Source organism: Oncorhynchus nerka, linkage group LG7 (assembly GCF_034236695.1).
Source record: "Oncorhynchus nerka isolate Pitt River linkage group LG7, Oner_Uvic_2.0, whole genome shotgun sequence".
In the NCBI taxonomy this organism is placed as follows: Eukaryota; Metazoa; Chordata; class Actinopteri; order Salmoniformes; family Salmonidae; genus Oncorhynchus; species Oncorhynchus nerka.
The window spans coordinates 39,558,981-39,583,526 of record NC_088402.1 but is presented as its reverse complement, the minus strand read 5'-3'; the positions used below and the strand labels follow the sequence as shown (position 1 = coordinate 39,583,526).

At 43.0% G+C, this 24,546-nt stretch overlaps 1 protein-coding gene and 1 long non-coding RNA gene across 3 annotated transcripts; both read right to left on the bottom strand.

Moving 5' to 3' along the window:
* Positions 1-880: 880 nt before the first annotated feature.
* On the bottom strand, positions 881-20,083 carry LOC115131633 (zinc finger protein 726-like). 2 transcript variants are annotated; one of them, XM_029663483.2, is made up of 7 exons: positions 19,771-20,083; positions 15,817-15,959; positions 14,246-15,074; positions 13,518-14,049; positions 11,466-11,563; positions 9,933-10,321; positions 881-1,712 (listed from the first exon to the last, which is right to left on the bottom strand). In XM_029663483.2, exons 2-7 carry the CDS (start codon positions 15,955-15,957, stop codon positions 1,212-1,214), a joined length of 2,490 nt encoding a protein of 829 aa, XP_029519343.1. In that variant the 5' UTR covers positions 15,958-15,959; positions 19,771-20,083; the 3' UTR covers positions 881-1,211. The 2 variants fall into 2 exon arrangements, with proteins under 2 accessions (XP_029519343.1, XP_029519344.1); XM_029663484.2 differs by lacking the exons at positions 15,817-15,959; positions 19,771-20,083 and adding an exon at positions 15,702-15,810.
* Positions 6,523-9,922, bottom strand: LOC115131634 (uncharacterized). Its single transcript, XR_003863984.2, has 2 exons — positions 7,487-9,922; positions 6,523-7,009 (listed from the first exon to the last, which is right to left on the bottom strand). It is a non-coding gene; the product is annotated as an uncharacterized LOC115131634 (long non-coding RNA).
* Positions 20,084-24,546: the final 4,463 nt, after the last annotated feature.

Genomic DNA, 24,546 nt, shown 5'->3' with positions numbered 1-24,546 from the left:
GGTTACGCATCTGCCGTAATTGCTTGAACTGTGCTTAAAAGGAGAACGTGAAAAGAGAATATCCAAGCCAGCAATTTGGTTCGGATAAGCACTTTAGTCTGAAACAGGTAAAAACGTGAAGACATTAGCCTCGTTCATTCTTGATCTGACTAAATCGGAATAATACGACAAAGCAAATGACCGACACTTATCCTTCATTTCAAGGTTTATATCAGATCAACGTGCAGCCATTCCGTTTTAACGACACCCCCTGCGATGCATACACACCATAGGAAGTGAGGGCACTTCAAGCTTGATGCTTCATTTGACAGCACAAGTGTCTCATTGACTTAACTGCCTACATGCCCATCTGCCCGCATTGCAGACATGCTCCTGGAAAAACAGATCAATTTCAGTTCCAGTCTGACCTGGTGTCAAAATTTGCTGGCATTCTAAACAAGCCTGGCTGGGACTGACACCATTAGCACTTGGATGCCTCTAACCCAGACAGCTGCCAACAGTCGGCATCTTTAGACCTCCCTCCCCACCGCATCAACTGCTGTCAAGGGATTTGTTACCACAAATATACCACTAAATAGCTTTCCCATGCCAAACAATCTCTATCTGAATCAAAGCCTAGTTTACCTAGCTTTGGGGACCCTTTTCGTGAGTGGGTTTTGTGATTCACAGATCCTTCAGTTCACCTCGTTCTTAATTCTCACTCTGAGCAAGGGAGAACAGGTCATTGTTGACTAGTAACAGTGAGTAAAACTATTTAGAAGCAGAAACATTTTGTCAAGCAAGCACTTTAGTGAAGGGCTTACATTTATTGTCTTTCCAATAAAACCCATTGAATCGTTTGAGAGAACCCCCATGCTGTCTCCCTGCAAAAGGATGCAAATTAAATGGAAAGAGCATTTTATTCAAAGAAATAGAACAGATTGTGAAGGCACTCTGTGTCAAATTGAGATTGAACACAGGCTCAAACATTCTACTAGAAATAACTTTCTTCAAAGCCATTCTATACATCTGTACTTAAATTGAGAACTGATCCTCGTAATCCTAACACCGCACCAACCCTTCACATTTTATTTATTCAAGTCCCACCTCACTCCCTGCTCTCCACCCACTTCTTATCCTCCTTTTAGATTGTGACAGTTCTTCTCAGAAATGATTTTCATCCAGGTGTCCTTGGCAGCCTCTTGTGAAATGTCTGAAGTTGCATCAACTTTTCACCGCTGCTCACCAGGCTGCTCCACGATGACCTCGATGACCACAGTCCCGGCCTGCCCGTTGCCCACAGCAACTGAGGGGTGCAGGAGGACAAGGGGAGCAGATACGGAAGAAGACCCTCCCTGAGAGACCACTTGGGGCTGAACAAGTAAGATTGTACGCACAGCCGCCTGACCCTCCATATTGTCCATATTCCCCTGTATTTTGAGTCCTAGGACAGCGGTCTGCTCGCTGATGCCCTCTTGTGGCTGTGTGGGGGGGCAGCAGCGGTGGGTCTTGCGGTGCTTTCCCAGGTTGGAGAGGGAGCGGAAGGCCCGGTGGCACACGGGGCAGGAGAATGGTTTCTCGCCGCTGTGAGTGCGGGCGTGCTCGGTGAGGCGGGCGGCCAGGACGAAGCTCTTGCCACAGACACCGCAGACGAAGGGACGCTCGCCGGTGTGCAGACGCTCGTGGTCGCGCAGGTGAGGGATCTGTCGGAAGCTCTTCCAACATTGGGAGCACTGCGGAGAGGAAAAGGAGGAGGGTAGGGCAGGAAGAGGGAGGCAAGGTTGGAGTAGGAGGGAGGGAAAGATACAGAAAGACAGTTATTGCTAATGTGAGCACTCAAAAACATTATCAGGTAGAGGGAAACAGCGTTTAAGTGAAAATACTTTGAAAAGGCTACCTTACGATGGCCTTTAGATACTGGCCCAGAGTGTTCAAAGATTAATAGGGGTCTAATGAGCTGCTAAGAGCTTTATACTCAACACCCTGAGCCTGGAGTGTTACCCAATAGACGGTTGCTAGGTGACGTACAGTGCCTTGCAAAAGTATTCATTCCCTTGGCGTTTTTCCTATTTTGGTGCATTACAACATGTCATTTAAATAGATTTGGGGGGGGGTTTCATGTAATGGACATGCACAAAATTGTCCCAATTGGTTTAGTGAAATGACAAAAATAACTTGTTCCAAAAATGTAAAGAAAAAATACAAAACGTAAAAGTGGTGCGTGCATATGTATTCACCCTCTTCAAGGAGTTCCCCAAACAGGTCAGGGACAAAGTTGTGGAGAAGTACAGATCAGAGTTGGGTTAAAAAAATAATCAGAAACTTTGAACATCCCAATGAACACGATTAAATCTGTTTTAAAAAAATGGAAAGAATATGGCCTCACAACAAATCTGCCAAGAGAGGGCCGCCCACCAAAACTCATGGACCAGGGAGGAGGGCATTAATCAGAGAGGCAGCAAAGAGACCAAAGATAACCCTGAAGGAGCTGCAAAGCTCCACAGCGGAGATTGGAGTATCTGTCCATAGGACTACTTTAAGCCGTACACTCCAGAGCTGGGCTTTACGGAAGAGTGGCCAGAAAAAAAGCCATTACTTAAAGAAAAGAATAGGCTAACACGTTTGGTGTTTGCCAAAAGGCATGTGGGAGACTCCCCAAACATATGGAAGAAGGTACTCTGGTCAGATGAGACTAAAATGTAGCTTTTTGGCCATCAAGGAAAATGTCTGGCGCAAACCCAAAACCTCTCATCACCCCGAGAATACCATCCCCACAGTGAAGCATGGTGGCAGCATCATACTGTGGGTATGTTTTTCATTGACAGGGACTGGGAAACTGGTCAGAATTGAAGGAATGATGGATGGTGCTAAATACAGGGAAATTATTGAGTGAAACCTGTTTCAGTCTTCCAGAGATTTGAGACTGGGACAGAGGTTCCCCTTCCAGCAGGACAATGACCGTAAGCATACTGCTAAAGCAATAGTCAAGTGGTTTAAGGGGAAACATTTAACATTTCTTGGAATGGCCTAGTTAAAACCCAGACCTCAATCCAATTGGTATGATTTAAAGATTGCTGTACACCAGCAGAACCCATCCAACTTGAAGAATGGGCAAAAATCCCAGTGGCTAGATATGCCAAGCTTATAGATAAGGGGATGAATAGTTATGTACGCTAAAGTTCTGTTATTTTGTCTTATTTCTTGTTTGTTTTACAATAAAACATATTTTGCATCTTCAAAATGGTAGGCATGTTGTGTAAATCAAATGATACACCCCCCCCAAAAATACATTTGAATTCCAAGGCAACAAAATAGAAAAAAATACCAATGGGGTGAATACTTCCGCAAGCCACTGTACAACGCCTCCTATCAGCCATGTTGGAAGACCACCATATCAATTCTTCCGAAGACAACAGCTGAGTGGCTACCCCAAAGTTCATGATAACAATGCCTAAAAACTAGTTGATTCATCACCACAGTCAATTTCTGTGCAGTAATTGGCTGCTCTAAGGCAGGAAATCATGTTTTTCCAGATTACTCGCAATCATGAAACACTAAAAGGAGATATGGCTGACTAAGGCTCTACAGACGGTAGTGCGTACAGCCCAGTACATCACTGGGGCCAAGCTTCCTGCAATCCAGGACCTATATAATAGGCGGTGTCAGAGCAAAGCCCATAAAATTGTCAGACACTTCAGTCACCCAAGTCAGACTGTTCACTCTGCTACCGCATGGCAAGCAGTACCGGAGCACCAAGTCTGGGACCAAAATGCTCCTTAACAGCTTCTACCTCCAAGCCATAAGACCGCCGAACAATTGCTCAAAATGGCCAACTGACTATTACATTGACACCCCCCCCCATCTTTTTGTACAATGCTGCTACTCAGTTTGTTTATTATCTATGCATAGTCACGTCACCCCTACCTACATGTACAAATGACCTCTAACCTGTATGTAGCCTTGTTATTGTTATCTTATTGTGTTACTTGTTATTTAAAGAATGTACTTGAGTTTTTTGGTAAATATTTTCTTAACTATTCTTGAACTGCCCTGTTGGTAAAGGTAAGTAAGCATTTCACGGTAAGGTCTACACTTGTTGTATTCGGCGCATGTGACAAATAAAGTTTAATTTGCCTCAAGAACTGTCAGAAAAGCGAAGAAACCTTTTTGCCCATCAAGACCTGAACCCAGACAGCTGTCAGTACAGGGTCTGCTCCGATCATTTCATCACTGATAAGTCTGATGAATTTCAAGTTTAGTTTAGCTGTTACGCTAACTAGGCGCTGACAATTCTATGTTAGCCAATATTAGCTAGCTAGCTAATTAGCTTGTAATCTAGCTGTTAGCATGCATCTCTTATAGGCAGTGCGTGAGTTTCACGTTTTTGAGGAAGCTATTTTTCACTACAAAAATGCACCTTTATAATAAAATCATAATAAAACATTGCATGCATCGATCATCACATTTGCAGACTAATGAAAACCTATTCCTAATGTGGTGAGTAGATTGAGTTATATTAATAGCCTAATAAATTGACTATCAAATCTACAGTGAGGGAAAAAAGTATTTCATCCCCTGCTGATTTTGTACATTTGCCCACTGACAAAGAAATGATCAGTCTATCATTTTAATGGTAGGTTTATTTGAACAGTGAGAGACAGATTAACAACACAAAAATCCAGAAAAACACGGCAAAAATGTTATAAATTGATTTGCATTTTAATGAGGGAAATAAGTATTTGACCCCCTCTCAATCAGAAAGATTTCTGGCTCCCAGGTGTCTTTTATACAGGTAACGAGCTGAGATTAGGAGCACACTCTTAAAGGGAGTGCTCCTAATCTCAGTTTGTTACCTGTATAAATGACACCTGTCCACAGAAGCAATCAATCAATCAGACTCCAAACTCTCCACCATGGCCAAGACCAAAGAGCTCTCCAAGGATGTCAGGGACAAGATTGTAGACAAGGGCTACAAGACCATCGCCAAGCAGCTTGGTGAGAAGGTGACAACAGTTGGTGCGATTATTCGCAAATGGAAGAAACACAAAATAAATGTCAATCTCCCTCTGCCTGGGGCTCCATGCAAGATCTCACCTCGTGGAGTTGCAATGATATGAGAACGGTGAGGAATCAGCCCAGAACTACATGGGAGGATCTTGTCAATGATCTCAAGGCAGCTGGGACCAGTCACCAAGAAAACAATTGGTAACACACTACACCGTGAAGGACTGAAATCCTGCAGTGCCTGCAAGGTCCCCCTGCTCAAGAAAGCACATATACATGCCCGTCTGAAGTTTGCCAATGAACATCTGAATGATTCAGAGGACAACTGGGTGACAGTGTTATGGTCAGATGAGACCAAAATGGAGCTCTTTGGCATCAACTCAACTCGCCGTGTTTGGAGGAGGAATGCTGCCTATGACCCCAAGAACGCCATCCCCACCATCAAACATGGAGGTGGAAACATTATGCTTTGGGGGTGTTTTTCTGCTAAGGGGACAGGACAACTTCACCGCATAAAAGGGACGATGGACGGGGCCATGTACAGTCAAATCTTGGGTGAGAACAGCCTTCCCTCAGCCTGGGCATTGAAAATGGGTCATGGATGGGTATTCCAGCATGACAATGACCCAAAACACACGGCCAAGACAACAAAGGAGTGGCTCAAGAAGAAGCACATTAAGGTCCTGGAGTGGCCGAGCCAGTCTCCAGACCTTAATCCCATAGAAAATCTGTGGACGGAGCTGAAGGTTCGATTTGCCAAACGTCAGCCTCGAAACCTTAATGACCCGGAGAAGATCTGCAAAGAGAAGTGAGACAAAATCCATCCTGAGATGTGTGCAAACCTGGTGGCCAACTACAAGAAACGTCTGACCTCTGTGATTGCCAACAAGGGATTTGCCACCAAGTACTAAGTCATGTTTTGCAGAGAGGTCAAATACTTATTTCCCACAATAAAATGCAAACCAATTGATAACATTTTTGACATGCGTTTTTCTGGATTTTTTGGGACGTTATTCTGTCTCTTACTGTTCAAATAAACCTACCATTAAAGTTATAGACGGAACATTTCTTTGTCAGTGGGCAAATGTACACTTTCTCCCCCTCACTGTGCATAGCTGAGCGCATAGTGGAATAAGCCTTTAAGGCCATATCAGATACTTTTTTTTTCTTTGCACAGGAAATATTTGGCTTTCGATAAACACATTTCATGCAACTCTACTACACTTTATATGACTGGAGACATAAGCAATCTTTTTTTAATACGACAAATCACAGGGTAGCCTAGGCCTTCCTTGCTGAGACTGACAAACGGAACAATAAAAACAACCTTGTATTGAATGCAACCATCTCATCTAGGCCGGCGAAAAGGGGAGACACAAATTGTACAAAATCTCAGACAATGTTTTGAACGGTCATCCAACTCGGAATGCCAAATCGGAAACTCAGGCATTTTTCTAGAGCGCCAACTTTTCTACCTGAAGATCACTGACGTCAAGATTTGACTTACCTCTACTATAAAAGTTAATTAAAACACTTCACTTCAAAAGAACCAACACTTTATTTCATACAATTTCAGTGTACAAGTGGGCTAACTCATAAGATATAACCGTAAAGGTTAGACATTTTAGTAACATGTAGGCTATTATTACTAAAGCATCATTTCAGTTAAAAAAAAAGCGATAGCAGTGACTGTCAACGTTGCTCCACTGATCACTGTTCTACTTGCTGAGCAGACTTCTATTCCAGCCCAGCAATAGCACACTTTAGTTATCAACTAATTAGGTTTGATAAGGCGAATCAGGTGTGTTAGTGCTGGGCTGGAACAGAAGCCTGCATACCCAGCAGGGTTGACCTGCTCGAGTTGTAATAGGATTATACATTGTGCGTGACTTAATTATTATTTTTTGTTTACATTTGCTAACATTAGGTACACATATAACCCATGGTATACAAGGGTGTATACCCTTATTCTCTGGGACATTCACTGAGACCTTATCTGCAGACAGGGTTCCACAGCTCTCTGTATCTGAGGACCGAAGACATAAACAGGCTTCATTATACTCAAATTAGACAGCACGGAATATTATGCAATATCTCTGTCCTCAGTTTCTCTCGCTAGGTACTAGAACTGGAGAATATTTTCACAATGTCCTCCCACAAAAGATACCTGCCCTATCCAAAGTAGCCTACTCTCCCTTCTCTGACAGTTGGAGCTGCTAACATGAATCCTTTCACCCTCTTCCATGACTGTTTGCTAGCTACCTAGCTATGAATGCATGGAGTTTGTGTTTTTTAATTTACAATGATAAATACATCATGGTAGCTAACTATCTAATATGAAGTTAGCTAGCTGGTAACAATTTATTCATTTAGCTAGCTATACAGTGTGTAAAGTTAGCTAGCTAACATTACGTTAGCAGCTCATTTGAGTTAGCCTGCACATTAGTTCCTGTAGTAAGCTAGCTAGCTAATATTACATAGTCAAAGAACATTTTTCACTTACTTAAATAGGTTCTCCCACTGAATCAGTTTTCTGGGTCCTTACAGAAAACTAAATCATGGGCAATCTTCCCGATGGTAGCAATACGCAGCCAACCATGTGGACGATTAGAGGACGTCCAGGGAGGAAGAGGTAGAGAGAGGCCAAACTTGGCAGAAAATCTGTCTCCCTCCAGCAGTTGGCTATTTTTCGATGTTTTGACTACCAAGCAAGGAGTTTTTGTATGGAGGTCAATGAGTGTCGATTTTGGTCAACAAAAAAATGGCTTATTTGCTACGTAAGGTTTATTTAACCTAATAAAAGTTTTTGTAATGCTTAAGTTGTTACGAGTGTACTGATCTAAGTAGGAGACGTGACATCCTGGCAACTTTGAGCAAAAACACTTTAGATCTTGAGATGGCTATGCATATTCATGGTATGAGGCTAGTAACATAGCATCGCTCTCCATTGAATACAGGCGCATCAAATACTCAGAAAAGGATTACAATAATTTGATGTATCCACCAATCCAAAAAGAAAGGATAGATGGGCAACAACTCCCATTGTTAGGGTGGAGATACATTGTACAGTGAATTCGGAAAGTATTCCAACTCCCACATTTTGTTACGGCATTATTCTAAAATGGATGAAATAGTCCCCCCCCCCCATCAATCTACACACAATACCCCATAATGACAAAGCAAAAACAGGCTTTTTGCACATTTAAATAAAATGTTAAAAAAAACATAAATATCACATTTACATAAGTGTTCAAACCCTTTTACTCAGTATTTTGTTGAAGCACCGTTGGCAGTGATTACAGCCTCGAGTCTTCTTGGGTATGACGTTACAAGCTTGGCACACCTGTATTTGGGGAGTTTCTCCCATTCTTCTCTGCAGACCCTCTCAAGCTCTGTCGGGTTGGATGGGGAGCGTCGCTGCACAGCCATTTTCAGGTCTCTCCAGAGATGTTCGATAATGTTCAAGTCCGAGGTCTGGCTGGGCCACTCAAGGACATTCAGCGACTTGGCTGTGTGCTTAGGAGTGTTGTCCTGTTGGAAGGTGAACTTTCGCCCTAGTCTGAGGTCCTGAGTGCTCTGGAGCAGGTTTTCATCTAGGATCTCTCTGTACATCTTTCCCTCAATCCTGACTAGTCTCCTAGTTCCTGCTGCTGAAAAACATCCCCCACAGCATGATGCTGCCACTACCATGCTTCACCGTAGGGATGGTGCCACATTTCCTCTAGAGGTGACACTTGGCACTCAGGCCAAAGAGTTCAATCTTGGTTTCTCATGGTCTGAGAGTCCTTTCATTGCCTTTTGGCAAACCTCAAGCGGGTTGCATGTGCCTTTTAGGGGAGAGTGGCTTCCGTTTGGCCACTCTACCATAAAGGCCTGATTGGTTGAGTGCTGCAGAGATGGTTGTCCTTCTGGAAGGTTCTCCCATCTCCACAGAGTAACTCTGGAGCTCTGTCAGAGGGACCATCGGGTTCTTGGTCACCTCCTTGACCAAAGCCCTTCTCCCCCGATTGCTCAGATTGGCTGGGTGGCTAGCTCTAGGAAGAGCCTTCGTAGTTCCAAACGGCTTTCATTTAAGACTGATGGAGGCCACTGTGTTCTTAGGGACCTTCAATGCAACAGCAATTTTTTGGTACCCTTCCCCAGATCTGTGCCTCGACACAATCTTGTTCTCGGAGCTCTACGGACAATTCCTTCGACCTCATGACTAGGTTTTTGCTCTGACATGCACTGTCAACTGTGGGACCTAATATAGACAGGTGTGTGCCCTTCTAAACCATGTCCAATCAATTGAATATACCACAGGTGGACACCAATCAAGTTGTAGAAACATCAAGGAAAGGGTCTGAATACTTATGTAAATAAGGTATCCGTTGTTTGAAAAAGTTGCTAAAAATTTCTAAAAACCTGTTTTTGCTTTGTCATTCTGGGGTATTGTGTGTAGATTGATGAGAAAAAAAGTGTATTTAATCCATTTTAGAATAAGGCTGTAACATAACAAAGCAGAAAAGGTCAAGGGGTCTGAATACTTTTCAAATACACTGTATATGGTTCATTCCTACTGTTACTGTGATGGTCTGGTTTCCACCAGACTGACTCTGGTCTTCCAACATGGTGCCCGGTGTGGTTGCTAGGTGATTTGTGACGCAACTGAAAACCCTCTATACAACAACCTGTTGAAGGGGACTATCTAGAACTGGTATTTCGGTTGACAAGTTGGAGTAACAATTAACACAGGGTTGCCCTAATACAACCTTTGGTCTATGTAGGGCTGCAAAAATCATGAAACTGTGTCACAAAATTCCCTTGTTTTTCAAAGAGTATTTCTGGAATAAGCAGGGAATGAGCTGAGAGGGAACCCTCTACCTTAGAAATCTGAAAAAGCAGGGAATTTGGGGAAAGTTTTGAAATTTTGCAACCCTAGACCTGCATTGACGTCTATCACCTCTGACCTGAAAGGGCTTCTCCCCCGTGTGGACTCGAAGGTGGACGCTGAGTGATGAGCCGGTGGTGAAGTCCTTCCCACAATGATGGCAGTGGAAGGGACGGGGCTTGGGGAGGTCGGCGGCAGCCACCGTGTCCCCGGGCGCCGGGCAGTGGGTAAGGAGGTGCTCTTCCAGGGAGGCGGCCGTTGCATAGCGCCGTCTGCAGGGGGTCATCGGGCAGCGCAAGGGGGTCTGGCCGGCGTGGGACAATCTGTGGAGGTCCAGGCCTTCCTTGGTGACACAGCGATGGCGGCAGAACTCACAGTCCAGAAGCCCTGTGGTCTTGTCCCGCCTTCCGCCTTGGCCACGGCCTCTACCCTGTCCTGTTCCCTTAACCAGGCCTATGTCCACCACTCCTGTACAGAGAAGAAAGTCTGATTACATGGCACAGAAGCAGCCATGTTAAGTGAGCATATGCATAAAAGCAGAGGGTTAGAAACATAGAAATTTACATGGTTGATAATATCAGTGAATATATCAAAAGAACCATACAATAACAAGGAAAATGACCAAAGTCCTAATTTAACCAAACAAAAATACTTCAGTTGAAATACACTACCGTTCAAAAGTCTGGGGTCACTTAGAAATGTCCTTGTTCTTGAAAGAACATTTTGTTGACCATTAAAATAACATCAAATTGATGGACAACAAATGTGCTTTCTTTCAAAAACAAGGACATATCTTAAGTGACCCAAATCTTATGAATGGTAGTGTAGAACATCTTCCATCTTTGTAGGCAACAACTTCTAACAGATACGCTAAAATTATTAAGGGGTAAATGAAGTGGCGGGGGAAATTCATTAGTCAAAGTGAAAGGGGGAGTATTCACAAGGCGGAGATGACTGCGCGAGGCCTTGTAAGTTGTGTTGCAACACTGCCCTTGACGACCTCGGTAACTGGGCCCGAGCCAGCGTGATTTAATAATGATAACAAAGAACAAAAGCAACAACATAAATCAGCAGGTAATGGCCTGTGAAACGCACAACGCAGCGTATTAAAATAGATCATGTGTTCTGACAGGGGCGGCAGGGCTGGCAGTTGTACGGCATTGTGGGAAAGCGGGGGGATTTCCCTCTCCGCCAAGTCCTTTCTCTTATACGTTTAGTTAGCGGTTAGTAGTTCATATGGATATGAAAGCCCGCTGACTTTATTAAATGTCATTTAAATGATATTACGCCGGCGCACTCACCCGCAGAGTACGGGCGCGATCCATCGCTTAGCCGAGGGCAGACTTGATGTAGGGAAGAGCATATGGCACAGAGACTGGTGTAGATAAGCGTGTATATGCAAAGCAACAGGCAGACGGCCAAGTGTAGTAATACAGGCAAGCAGGTGCTCGAAGAGCCACCCACACAGTCAAACACACACCGAGAAACCCACAGAATAACATCACGCAGGGCCATCTAAACCATGCGGGTAAAAGATGAAAGATTTGAGGGCACAGACGGGTAAAGAAATCCACACACGAACGCATGCACACACTATTAGTATTACTCTGACCGTCGTGTGTGAGAGCATGAAGCTTCAGCCTGCTCTTGTGGAAGAAGTGTTCACCACAGATGGAGCAGGTGAAAGGATACTTCCCTGTGCGAGAGTATCTGACGGCCATTTCAAGGGAAAAGAGAGGGGGAAAAAAGAGACAATTAGATGTGTTTTTCTGAAAATATAGAGATAACATTTGAAGCGAAAAGCCCTTATTTCCAACATTCACCATAAGGCCAGGATTCCTTCCTTACCATGTGACCAGACCATTTCCTTACCGCGTGACCAGTCCAGGAAAGACTTCTGGCCCTAATCATGGTCCTATATGCAATTCACAATAAGACAACATCTACACCACCTCATACAAATTCAACATAGGACAGCCTTTTACATGTGTATTCAAACAGAGTGGTGCTAATATATTGTAGACTGTTTAAAGCTTTGCGCCACAAGTCATGACTGTTGATCAACACAATCCTTCTGCAATAGACATGACACGTATAACACTTCTGGCCCTGTGTTTATCACATTCCCTCTCACATATAATAAAAGCTGTGTTGTGTGTGTGGTAAACTGTCCTAGTGGATGATGCAATCAGAAATCATCTGAATGAAAGCTAATGAGTCGTGGCGCAGTGTCATTACTTCCACCCCCCACCCCCACCACAAACAGTAAATTGTGAGTGAGAGCAGGTTGGTTGGCACTGTGCTGGATTGTGTTCATTAGGCACCAAATGGAAGAAAACAGGCTGAAACAGGGAGGGACTACATGGAGTAGTCTAATAAGAACATAGAATTTTTTAGCAAAAAAAAAAACATTTTGCTACGATGTGCCATAATGAATACTGGTGTCTATGATGGGTGGTGAAGAGCAAAAAGAGAACTCCGGCCTTCAGCCATGTTGCTAATGGGCTAGTCACATAATGGCACGTCCGTGTGTGTGTGTGTGTGTGTGGGGGGGGGGAGTCTTGTGTAGCCACATAATGGTGGGTCCCACCAGACAGATCTCTCAATGTGATTACACTGTCAATACATATCCTCGGGCAAGAATTTAAAAAAAAATTGCAATGGAGTATACCCATCACTAACGAAATAAGATTGACCACAAGCGACTTATAAATCGATTCCTTATACTTGTGTTATTATACTGGAATGTGTTATGTCCATGATGGTCGGGAACTATTGTTGATTAACGATTGAAGCATCCGTCTATTAACAATACAAATATCACTATTATAATTCCATCATTGACTGAACACTTTCCCGCTTCAAATGGTCAAATAGTCCAGTCACCCAAATCATAGACTTTTCTCTCTGCTCCCGCACGGCAAGCGGTACCCGGAGCGCCAAGTCGGAGACCAAAAGGCTTCTGAACAGCTTCCACCCCCAAGACATAAGACTCCAACACACACACACACATATTGATGCCACACAATCTTCACACATGCTGCTGCTACTCTGGTTTATTGCCTAGTCACTTTAACCTCTACCTACATATTACCTCAACTACTCCTTGTATGTAGCCTCATTATTTTATTGTTACTATTAATTTTTTTTATTTTTTAAATTAGCTAATTTTTTCTTCCTTTTTAAGTTGGGAAAGGGCTCGTAAGTAAGCATTTCGCGGTAAAGTCCACACCTGATGTATTCCGTGCATGTAACAATGAACATTTGATTTGTTTTTATTGGTATAAACTACTTTGTATCTCTGTGCACATTAATTAATACAGAATGTCAAATGTACAGTCTGATGGTTCTGTATGTACGAACGCAGGCCTTGCCTTCATATGTTCAATTGTATTGTATGAGCACGGAGCAGAATGTATTTAATTATGCTCGTGCTTCCCATTATAACGCCTTCTCAATTGCCCCAAAGTATTGTACTGGTCTGAATGAAGAGCAATCGGTAATCAACTTAGTATTGTGCTGTTACACAATGTAATTACCAGTGTTTTTTAAACACCTCAACTAAGAGGCCACATCTAAGCAGGCATAGAGAGAGGCATAATTGCCCCTAAGGCGATAAAGTTGAATTGAATTCAGGCCAAACTGAATTGATGGCCAGACATACCTGTGAACTGGCACCTGAGATGACATTCGGAAGCAGCGTGGATAATCAGGGCATTTGTATCGAAAAAATGTTGGGTACTTTGAGTTCTTTGACTCTACATCATTGACCACACCGCGACCCTCCTCCTTGACTGTGCCCTCCTTCACCACAACACCATCTTTGTTCAAGGCATCCTGGCGTTCGTGTAGTAGGTGGTGGGTCTGGAGCGTGCCCAACAGCGTGTAGTTCTTGCCGCAGCGCAGGCAGTTGTAAGGCTTGCGGGCGCTGTGGGTGATACGGTGGCGCGTCACGCATCTGTTGTAGGCAAACGTCATGGGGCAGAGGTCACACTTAAACGGTTTGAGGCCTGAGTGGGCCTGGATGTGGGTGCGCATGCGGCTGCAGCTCTTGAAGAAACGCCCGCAGTGGGGGCACGGTCCGAAGTGGTCCCCAGGTGTTGTTTCCAGGGCCGGTAGGGGGGTGGAAGAGTCGGGGAGGGTGGTGGTAGTGAGAGGTGGATGGGTCGGGGTCTCTTCTCCGCCACTCACCACAGCTGAAAGAATTACAGAAGTCAATAATGAACACTAAAGTAGGCACAAAATGTGAGAAAACGTAAGAGCTGCCCCTGGATATTATTCAATGAAAAAACAAGATGAGCATTCTCCTTTTCAAGATGTTTTGCTACATTGTACTCTACTGAACACAGCCCAGTCTTCCATGTTCCTTTAGTAAGCCTACCTAGTACCTACCACTGTTGCTTTTCCACTGGAACAGAGGCGTAGGTAAAATGTGGTCCACCCGGGGTGTGCAGCCCTCCGAGTCCTTTTCCCCTCTGTCTCGATGCTGCCTGCGGTGGTAGAGGTACTTAGTAGTGTTCATAAAGCTCTCTCCACACACGTCACAGTGATGTAGCGCCCCCGGCAAGCCGTGGATGGCCACACGGTGCAGCTTTAGCGCCGACTCAGTGTTGAAGCCCGAGCCACAGGCCGCACAGAAGGAGGTCTGGCTCGAGGAGGAAGCCGTTGGATTGGAACTACAGGCAGCAGGGTTTGTAAACATGGGAGTGTTGGGGAAGGAATGCTGGGAGTTGGAGTTTGTTTCTGATTCCAATTCATTCTCAATGCTATGTTCTTGTTCCATCCCTCCTCCATAGTCTACCTCTTCCTCCCTCTCTTTGTCACCATCCTCCTCTATATTCACATCCATCCCTCCATCACTATGTCCCTCTACCCCCTTTTCATCTCCTATCGCAGGCTGACACTCTGTGTCCATTTCCTGGTCCCTTGGTTCTGACCCAGTTGGTGCAGAACAGTCACCCAGCTTGCTGTGCTTCTGCCACAGCTCCAGGGACTCAAACAACGCCTCACATTCCCTACACTGATAGTGGATGAGCAGGGCCGGGCTAGTCAGGTTTTGCGTTTGGGTCTGGTTCTGAGGGATGTTGGAACCGGTCGGACTTCCAGTAGCTCTCTTCTCTATGAGGGAGTGCAGGTTTGGGTTCGTCATGAAGGTTCTCTTTTGGTTTCTCTCTTGGTGCTGGGATGGTCCATTCTGAGACTGAAGCACCACTCTGGAGCTCTAGGACATCACCACACACATAGAGAAATGAAGGAAATACTTGAAACACAGAAAAAAATTAAGAGTTATACAAAAACCATTGTTATTTTTCTGATCACTTAATTCATTTTTCGATGCATTTTCTGAATGCTTGTCATGAGTGCAAACCTGTTGCAAGCTGATTAGTTTGTTGCTAAGGATAATAGGGAGCTAGTGACTCATTTTCATAGCAACATAATGCATTAGCTCAGGGAGTGTCACGCACCAAGGTCCTCAAGGGCCACCGGGTCTACTTTTCACATTTCTCCCTCCCTGACACTTATGTGATCGATATGACATGTCTCAAATGGCACCCTGGGGCCCAGAGGGTCTAAATAGTGCTCAATAAAGGGAATAGTCTCCCATTTGGGACACATCTAAGGTCTCTAATCTGATGAAAGAAGGCTATGATGAATAGAGGCAGACAACCTGCAGCCCACAAGGACTGTCTGGAGCTTCATAAGTGGTTGATACCAAACATTCTTCCTTGTAAAGATTTCTTAGTCATCACTATCTGCCCAGGCTAGAAAAGGACAAAGTTATCAGACTTTCTAACCCAAAAAACTATTTTAACTAGTTTCCATGACTTTAACCCCAATTTATCCTTACTCTTAATCCAACATAAAGAACAAATAGCTCATGTTCATCATCTCGATCAGAAAGTCTTGCCATTTCGGTCCTTTCAAACATGGCCATCTAGCGACTTCGCCCGAGGCTGCAGTACCTCGGTCTGTGCTGGAGGTGGCGCTGCAGGGACTGTCTCCTCTGTGTTGACAGGTTGGCAGGTGAGCTGATGAGAGATCACCACCTCCAGAGAGTTGAATATCTGGTAGCAGGTAGAGCACAAGTAGAGGGAGGAGTCCATACCTACAGATGAGAGGAATGCACACATTATACACAAAGTAATACAGTAAAAGGGCACACACACACACGATTGCAACCCAATGAACCCATGATTTAAGCAAACACACAAATACTCAACAAGACTGCAATCCAATTAAAACACGCACACACACCAGGACAGAGAGACACAAACACAGTCACAATGGCTCACATACAGCTGTCAGCCGTCCCTATCACATTGAATGCTTAGTGATGGATAATGCTGGTCGGCTGACATACGGAGGCTGGCTGCACATTAGCTGTTCCCTGGGGGGGTGGGGGGGGGGGTTCGATGGGTGTGAAACAGTCAGTGTGAATTTCTCTATCTATTGTCTCTCTCTCTCCTCCTCATCACTGTCTTCCATTGGACAGTGTGTGGGCTTTCTGAGGGTAAAACAGATGGCTGTTCAACTGTTTGGCTAGGGACCCTTTCTGCCTCAGCCTCAGAAAGCCCACACACTGCGCACGCACACACGCACGCACGCACACACACACACACAATACACAAACTATGACCCTCGCATCAGAGCAGATTACACAGACACATGCTGCACCATTTGGTTTCCCTTGGATTGTCACACGCAACCGAGTGTCTATCCGCGTCTGGTGCCGTTTAATAACAATCGCAATTCGATTTTGACCTCGATAGGCGCTTGAAGCTAAATATGTTTTAAACGCGTGGAACAGGGTTAATTTACTGAGTTGGCATGATGTAACAGGAGAGTGAAATATCCAACACAACTCTAAGGAGATATGGGAGATCTTAGATGTGTTTCCCAATTCCAAACTCTTTGACTGTGCCGATCCTGACAACGGCACCTTAAAACCTCGGAGCCTGTGTTGATCCCAGGGGGTTGCGCCATTCTAACGATGTGGACTTCTACTAAACATCTAAAAGACTAAATGAAATAATCAATCACCTTGGTTGGGTGAATTATAATATGGTGTGGCAGTGTGAGAGTAAATCATGTCTGTCAACAATGTTTCATCTATTTAGTCAATGAATAGTAAATCACTCACCGTATTAATCTTCAATTTCCAGTCAAAAGTGCTGCCCATTGCACTTGTTTGTAAACTGAGGCGGTGGGTTTTGGTGAATATAAGCCCTTTTATTTTGCATCTTTGCAAAAAATGTGTTTGTAGAAGGTTATATAAAACTACAGAGAAACTGTGAAATATGGGAGACTGTTGGGCTGATAGTTATAGAATGCCAAACAGTTGGCACCATTGCTGACAGCAGCCTTCAGTGCAAAAGCAAATACTGATGGACTGTGCAATGAAGCCCCCAAGCTTAACAGCGCATAATGTGCAAACGGCGAGGAATTTCCAAGGAGACGAAACCATTTTATTTTAAATCCCTTAAAAGCTTTGGCACTCGAGCTTGCCTCTCTAACACTGTACTTAAGGTTAGATATTTAAAAATATATATATATATATGTTGTTAAAGGAAAACATTGGCAGTTAATCACGTGCACAGGTAATAACCAGGCAACACATCTTTACATACCAAGTGGAAAAACACTGAACTGGCCTGCAGGACTGTAAGGATCTGAAAGTCATTGAAAAAGAACTAGCCTATAGGGGCTTCTTGAATGGTGTTACTGTGTGTATGACAAAGGCAAACACCTTTTAGAACATTACAGACCATGTTCTGACCTAGGCCTATAGGCGTATTCAAGCCTCGATTCTCCAATGGTTTCTTTTGTTCGTCTGTAGGCCTACAAGTGCATTCGGAAAGTATTCAGACCCCTGCCCCTTTTATACATTTTGCTACGGTACAGCCTAAAATAGATTTTTTTTTAAAGAAGAAAAAAGTTAAACATGTCCTCGTCAATCTACACACAATACCCCATAATGACAAGTCGAAAACAGGTTTTTTGAAATTTGCTATGAGACTAGAAATTGAGCTCAGGTGCATTCTGTTTCCATTGATCATCCTTGAGATGTTTCCACAACTTGGAGTTCACCTGTGGTAAATTTAATTGATTGGACATGATTTGGAAAGGCACACACCTACCTATATATTTTCAATGAGCTCGGAGACAGGATTGTGTCGAGGCACAGATCTGTGGAAGGGTAACAAAACAATTCTGCAGCATTGAAGGTCCCCAAGAACACAGTGGCCTCCATCAGTCTTAAATGGAAGAAGTTTGGAACCACCAAGACTCTTCCTAGAGCTGGCCGCTCGGCCAAACTGAGCAATCAGGGGAGAAGGGGCTTGGTCAGGGAGGTGACCAAGAACCCAAATGGTCAGTCTGACAGAGCTCCAGAGTTCCTCTGTGGAGATGGGAGAACCTTCCAGAAGGACAACCATCTCTTCAGCACTCCACCAATCAGGCCTTTATGGTAGATTGGCCAGACAGAAGCCACTCCTCAGTAAAAGGCACATGACAACCCGCTTGGAGTTTGCCAAAAGGCACATAAAGGACTATGACCATGAGAAACAAGACTCTGGTCTGATGAAACCACGATTGAACTATTTTGCCTGAATGCCTAGCGTCACGTCTGGAGGAAACCTGGCACCATCCCTACAGTGAAGCATGGTGGTGGCAGCGTCACGTGCCACCCTCATGCTGTGGGGATGTTTTTCAGTGGCAGGGAAACTAGTCAGGATCGAGGGAAATATGAACGGAGCAAAGTACAGAGAGATCTTTGATGCAAACCTGCTCCAGAACCCTCAGGAGCTCAGACTGGGGTGAAGGTTCACCTTCCAACAGGATAACAACCCTAACTACACAACCAAGACAATGCAGGAGTTGCTTCGGGACAGGTCTCTGACTGTTCTTGAATGTCCCAGCAAGAGCCTGGACTTGAAACCGATCTAACATCTCTGGAGAGACCTGAAAATAGCTGTGCAGCGACACTCCCCATCCAACCTGACAGAACGTGAGAGGATCTGCAGAGAAGAATGGAAGAAACTCCATAAAGACAGGTGTGCCGAGCTTGTAGCATCATACCAACGACTCGAGGCTGTAATCACTGCAAATAGTGCTTCAACAAAGCACTGAGTAAAGAGTCTGAATACTTATGTAAATGTGATATTTTAGTTGCTTTTTTTATACATTTGCAAACATTTCTAAACCTATTTTTGCTTTGTCATTATGGGGTATTGTGTGTAGATTCAGAAAAACAATGTAATCCATTTCAGAATAAGGCTGTAACGTAACAAAATGTGGGAAAACTCAGGGGGTCTGAATACTTTCCGAATGCACTGTATGTGGCAATTCTGCCCCTAGCTATAAAATAAGTCATCTACTAGATGCAATGAACCAATAAACCATTATATATTACAGGCCTAAACACTTCACCGCATTCTATTGTACATAAAGTCTCTTGTAAAATCAGTGGCCTAACCTTTGATAAACTTCTCAGAAATAAATTCACTGTGAAATCCATCCAAGCCTAACAAGTGGTACTGTTCAATATAGTATTGGGATTTCAGTTAAGTATTGGTGCATATATATATATATTTTTAGTCTGATTTAAACCGTATGCAATGTCGCCCCCTGGCGAGCTATATACAACTTCACAACTTGTGGAAAGATGAGTGTGTAAAGAAAGTTGCAGGCCTAAGTGTAGGTAGATATTTATGTTCAAATATTATTTTGAGCAGATGGTTAGCCCGATCTTGTTTGAGATATTGATGCAAGTGACATACATTTATATTGTTTTTGTCTTGTCAAGCATTATTCTTTATGCATACATATTTACAATATTTAAATGGTCCTAAAACATTTCCAGGTGTTGTTAGTAGCTGCATTGTTTGCGTTCTTGTATCAAAGTGGGCTAACTGTACCTGCAAGCCAGACAAGTGGCGTTGGTTGCTATCCCATCGAGCTGAGAAACACTATTGCGCGTGCTTTCTATGGTACAATGGCCGCACCTCTGTAGGTCGATCGTCTAAATACTCCCTCTTTCAGAATACATTATCCTCTCACGAATGCTTGGTTGCTTGAATACAAATGATCGTCTGCTTCTCGAATAAGCTCAAAAGTAAACGGCCTTTCATGATATTACATACATGTATTGATACTAACTGCAAATCGACGCTACCAAAATGTTTGCCAAAACATTCGTTGACGTCCTCCTAGTAAAACGCTACTCGATTGGTTACTTTGGCGCGGAATATTCACCAATCAGGTAACGCCTTTGGATAATTCTCTACTTGCTCTTCAAATTAGCAAGCAAGTGGCACTGGCTGGCTAGTGTGGTAGCATTTGAAGAGTAGGTACAGTACATTGTAACACTCGTGCTGTTTTATATTAAAGCTGCAATATGTAACTTTTTGGGGACCCGACCAAATGCACATAGAAATGTGTCATAGACATGTTATTCTCGTTGAAAGCAAGTCTAAGAAGCGGTATATCTGTTCTCTGTGTGTAATTTCTATGCTTCCCGTTCTTAAATGTAGTTTTTGAATCTTTTACTTTCAGTTTTGTACACTAGTTTAGGACAATGCAGAAGGCTCAGAGCGGTCTGGTAGGCTGTTTGGTGGTTTAAGCCAGCTGGATTTAGGACCGCAAGGACACCACAGAGTGTGCGAACAGAAACAGCTATTTCCTGTGTGTTATGCTTTTTCTCTGAGTTGTAAAAGTAAGCAGAGCAGAAACAGGCTACTCTTTATTTGACTGATGTAGCTGGCAAGGAACTGCTGTTTGACTTATTAAAAAATATATATTATTCCCGTGCTGAGCTAGTAGTGCAACTGACATGTAACGTTAGCTAATGTTTCGTCCCCTCTCGAATGAAGTTCTGTCTGAGGTGAATGAACTAGCTAACTACCACAGCCAGTTCAGCTCTAGCCTCCGGCTATCTGTCAGGTAGCAGTATCTGACATCTGTTGTCTGTATGGAAATGTTTTGTAGCCTTCATTTTGTCCAGTTTCAACAGAAGTAAATTAACTTGGCTTGTTTTCGCCAGTTGATGTACCATTGGAGTTACCAAAAGTTGGCTAATATTAATGTTATTTTGGCCACAATCAGTCAGTATAGCGATATAACTTTATTGGTCTGCCAGTTTCCCTATCTAATTCCCTACTAATTGACACGGTATAAACAGCTCTACAGGCTTCACTGTCATGGTGCACAGTCAGTACACAGCACTATGCTCATCATGTCTTAAAACCACTTAAGGATCCGCCCCTTTTTTCATTTTTTTGCCTAAAATGACATACCCAAATCTAACTGCCTGTAGCTCAGGCCCTCAAGCAAGGATATACATATTCTTGGTACCATTTGAAATGAAACACTTTGAATTTGTGGAAATATGAAAGGAATGTAGGAGAATATAACACAATAGATATGGTAAAAGATAATACAAAGAAATGGTAAAAGACAATACAAAGAAAGAAAAAAAATGTTCTTTTGTATAAAAAAAAATGGTACCATCATTTTTGAAATGCAAGAGAAAGGCCATAATAAATTATTCTAGCCCAGGTGCCAATTTAGATTTTGGCACTAGATGTGCAAAGTTTTAGACTGATCCAATTAACCATTGCATTTCTGTCATTTATTTTTGTCAAGACTTCCCAAATGTGCCTCATTTGTTTATTAATAACTTTTCATGTTCAAAACTGTGCACTCTCCTCAAACAATAGCATGGTATTCTTTCACTGTAACAGCTACTGTAAATTTGACAGTGCAGTAGATTAACAAGAATTTAAGCTTTCTGCCAAAATCAGATATGTCTATGTACTGGGAAAAGTTCTTGTTATTTACAACCTCATGTTAATCGCATTAGCCTACGTTAGCGCAACCGCCCCGTGGATGGGACACCAATCCCAAAGAAGTTTTAACGGGATCAGATGGGGACAGGTGTCCCAGCAGGGTCAGACAGCCAGGAAAGACCAGTCTACGGAGCTCAGCTCAGGTGAATTTTCCAGTATATTATAACAATCAGTGAATGGATACAAAGTTCCATCTTGAGTTGATGGTTAGACTACAGTCAGGGATCTGGGAATAATGGTAATTTCACTACTGAACCATTTATTCTATTGAATAATATAATGTATACATTAACACCCAGAGAGCAAATCAAGTGCACTTATAGGCCTACCGCTGGCCAATCAGATAGCTCAGATAACTGTGTCTGCACAGTTACCTTGCACCTGCACAGTTTCCTTGCTAATTAATCCATGTAATATAGCCTACAACGTCACAATAAATTCATTATTTATTTTAGACAGGTCTAAAGAAGCATAATATGAAGGAAATGTAGTCTATTTCAGAAGAACAGAATAGCATACTCTGAGTTTTCCTTATGTTAGGTCCTGATCTGGCTAGCAGGCAAGATTTGCTTAGAATTCCGTGGCATTATTTTATAGTATGAAGAATACAATTGAACAAAGCTGAATAAAATAGAAAGGATATTTTCTCCAAACGATTTGAGGGAGCGCGCACATGAGGCTATTTGTGTTGAGCGGTTAACAAATAAATAGGTATTCCTATATGCTTAATTTAGAGTTATTAATGTAACTTTAGTTGTTCTACAAACGTTGGGCTATACGTGTAAATCTTTAATACATTGTAAGGCCTCATGATGCGACGCTAATGATGATTTGAAAAAAAAGTTGCTTAAAAGGCATGAGCTCTGCTTTTGAGAACTGTCCACATTTACTTTTCGTCCGCCAACAAGATGAAAAGGTCTAACGAACAGCAAAAGCACTAGCCTATGTCAATCTACTATCCCCTATAGTACAAACGTCAACCTATTCTAATCTGTGCGTGAAATAAATATTCCAAACATAGTCTGGGACCGTTGTGGGATGCAATAGATCCCAAATTAATATAACCACTAGCATCAAAAAAACTTTTTCAAGCATTGTGGCTGACGCAACAGATCGAAAGGATTAGCTTAAAATGTTGATTGACTATTAGGTTATTTCTTCACATTAGAAGCGCAGCAATGCGCACATGGCAGTAACCTATAAGTGCAAATGTTCCATTAGCGGGAAAACACCATTATCAAAAGTGACTGCAAATGCAATTATGCATGTAATGCTTTTATTATAAAGGTGCATTTTTATGGTAAAAATGATCTTCCCCAAACTTGAAACTCATGTGCTGCTTATGTATGCCAGTTAGGCTCTACATCCGTTGTAAAGCAGATTAATGTGCTCAATTTTAACATGGCCACTTTAGTTGTGATACAAACCTTAGCAAAACATATAGACGTATGGGCTAGGCTACATTAAGTGTGCGACTATGATTTTGAAAAAGTTGCAAAAAAAGGCATTGTTTCTTATGCTGGGCATCATTCACAAATGATAGTCTAATATTGTCATCCATCAGACTATTCTTAATTTCATCTTGTCTTTACATATACTAAATAATATATGTGTGAAATTTGTTTTACATTTAGAATGGACCATTATCATTTACCTGTATCGAAACAGGGGCAAGGGGGAAAATACATGTAATATAAGCACTTAAATAGCGAATGGAGGACGCTTTTCCAGTGGTTCATTTTCATGCCAGCAAGGTAGGCTATACTCCTGTTGTAAATGTAAGCAATATGCTTAATACTAAAAAAGTTCAGAAATAAATATAGTAGGCCTAGCCTATAGAAAGCTGATGGCCTCTACTAAAAGGAGGAGGATCCCATCACTGTTTTCTCGCACAATTGCATAGCCTATAGAAATATTGCGCAACCTGAGCTCATGGGCTCTCATGAAGTGTTTGATTAGATTTTTTCCGATTACATTTGCATTGATGTCAGAGGGATTATAGGGACAATATAGTGCTGAGTACCAGGCAGTTTGCAAGTTTGGTAGGCAACTAATGACCAGCAGCAGCATCAGAGCTTGAAGAAGCCTAATTACCTTGACTAAACGGTCACATGGAATTTGACTGCCTTCATGACTTGTGACAGCGGGTGTGGTGGTAATACAGTCACCGCAACAGCCCTACATAGGAGTAACATGAATTGGTGCATGAGGCAGAAATAATGCAGAGCGACTTAAGTTTCTCCATCAGCTGGAAGACTGTCCCCTTTTCTTAGTGTAGAGAGGAGGGATGATGAGTCGGGTGAGAGGTAGCCTCCCTCCCTGCCCTCACTGATCATCAGATGCAGGCCATCAGTACAGTAAAAAAAGAAAATTGCTCACTTAGCTGTGCCTCACAAGGAATACAACGAATGATCTATTACCAGTGTGATCATATACCTAAAATGTGGTCTAAAAATGGTCTGAGAAGAACAAGATTGGCAGGGCAATTCAAGCATAGCCAATATGCAGTGATAATGTATTGGGCCTATAGCCTGCTGCACAAACCTCATTGTTACAGAACTGTTTTTAATATGTTAATGTTGCATAGGCTTATGTTTTTTAAGTCATCTGAGCGGTAGATCTCAGCTTGCATTTTGACTCCGAAAGGGATCTTGACTCAGATAAGGTTGGTGACCACTGCACTACACTGTACCTGCTTGTTTTGTCACAAACTGATATTAAGGCAGAGTGGTTTCTGTATAATTTATCTTTAAGTGTGTAAATGCTGTGTTTATTGTTGCACATCAAGCTAAGCCTAGGAACGGTAAATCATTGGTGATGCAATGCACTGACAACATCTACACAAAA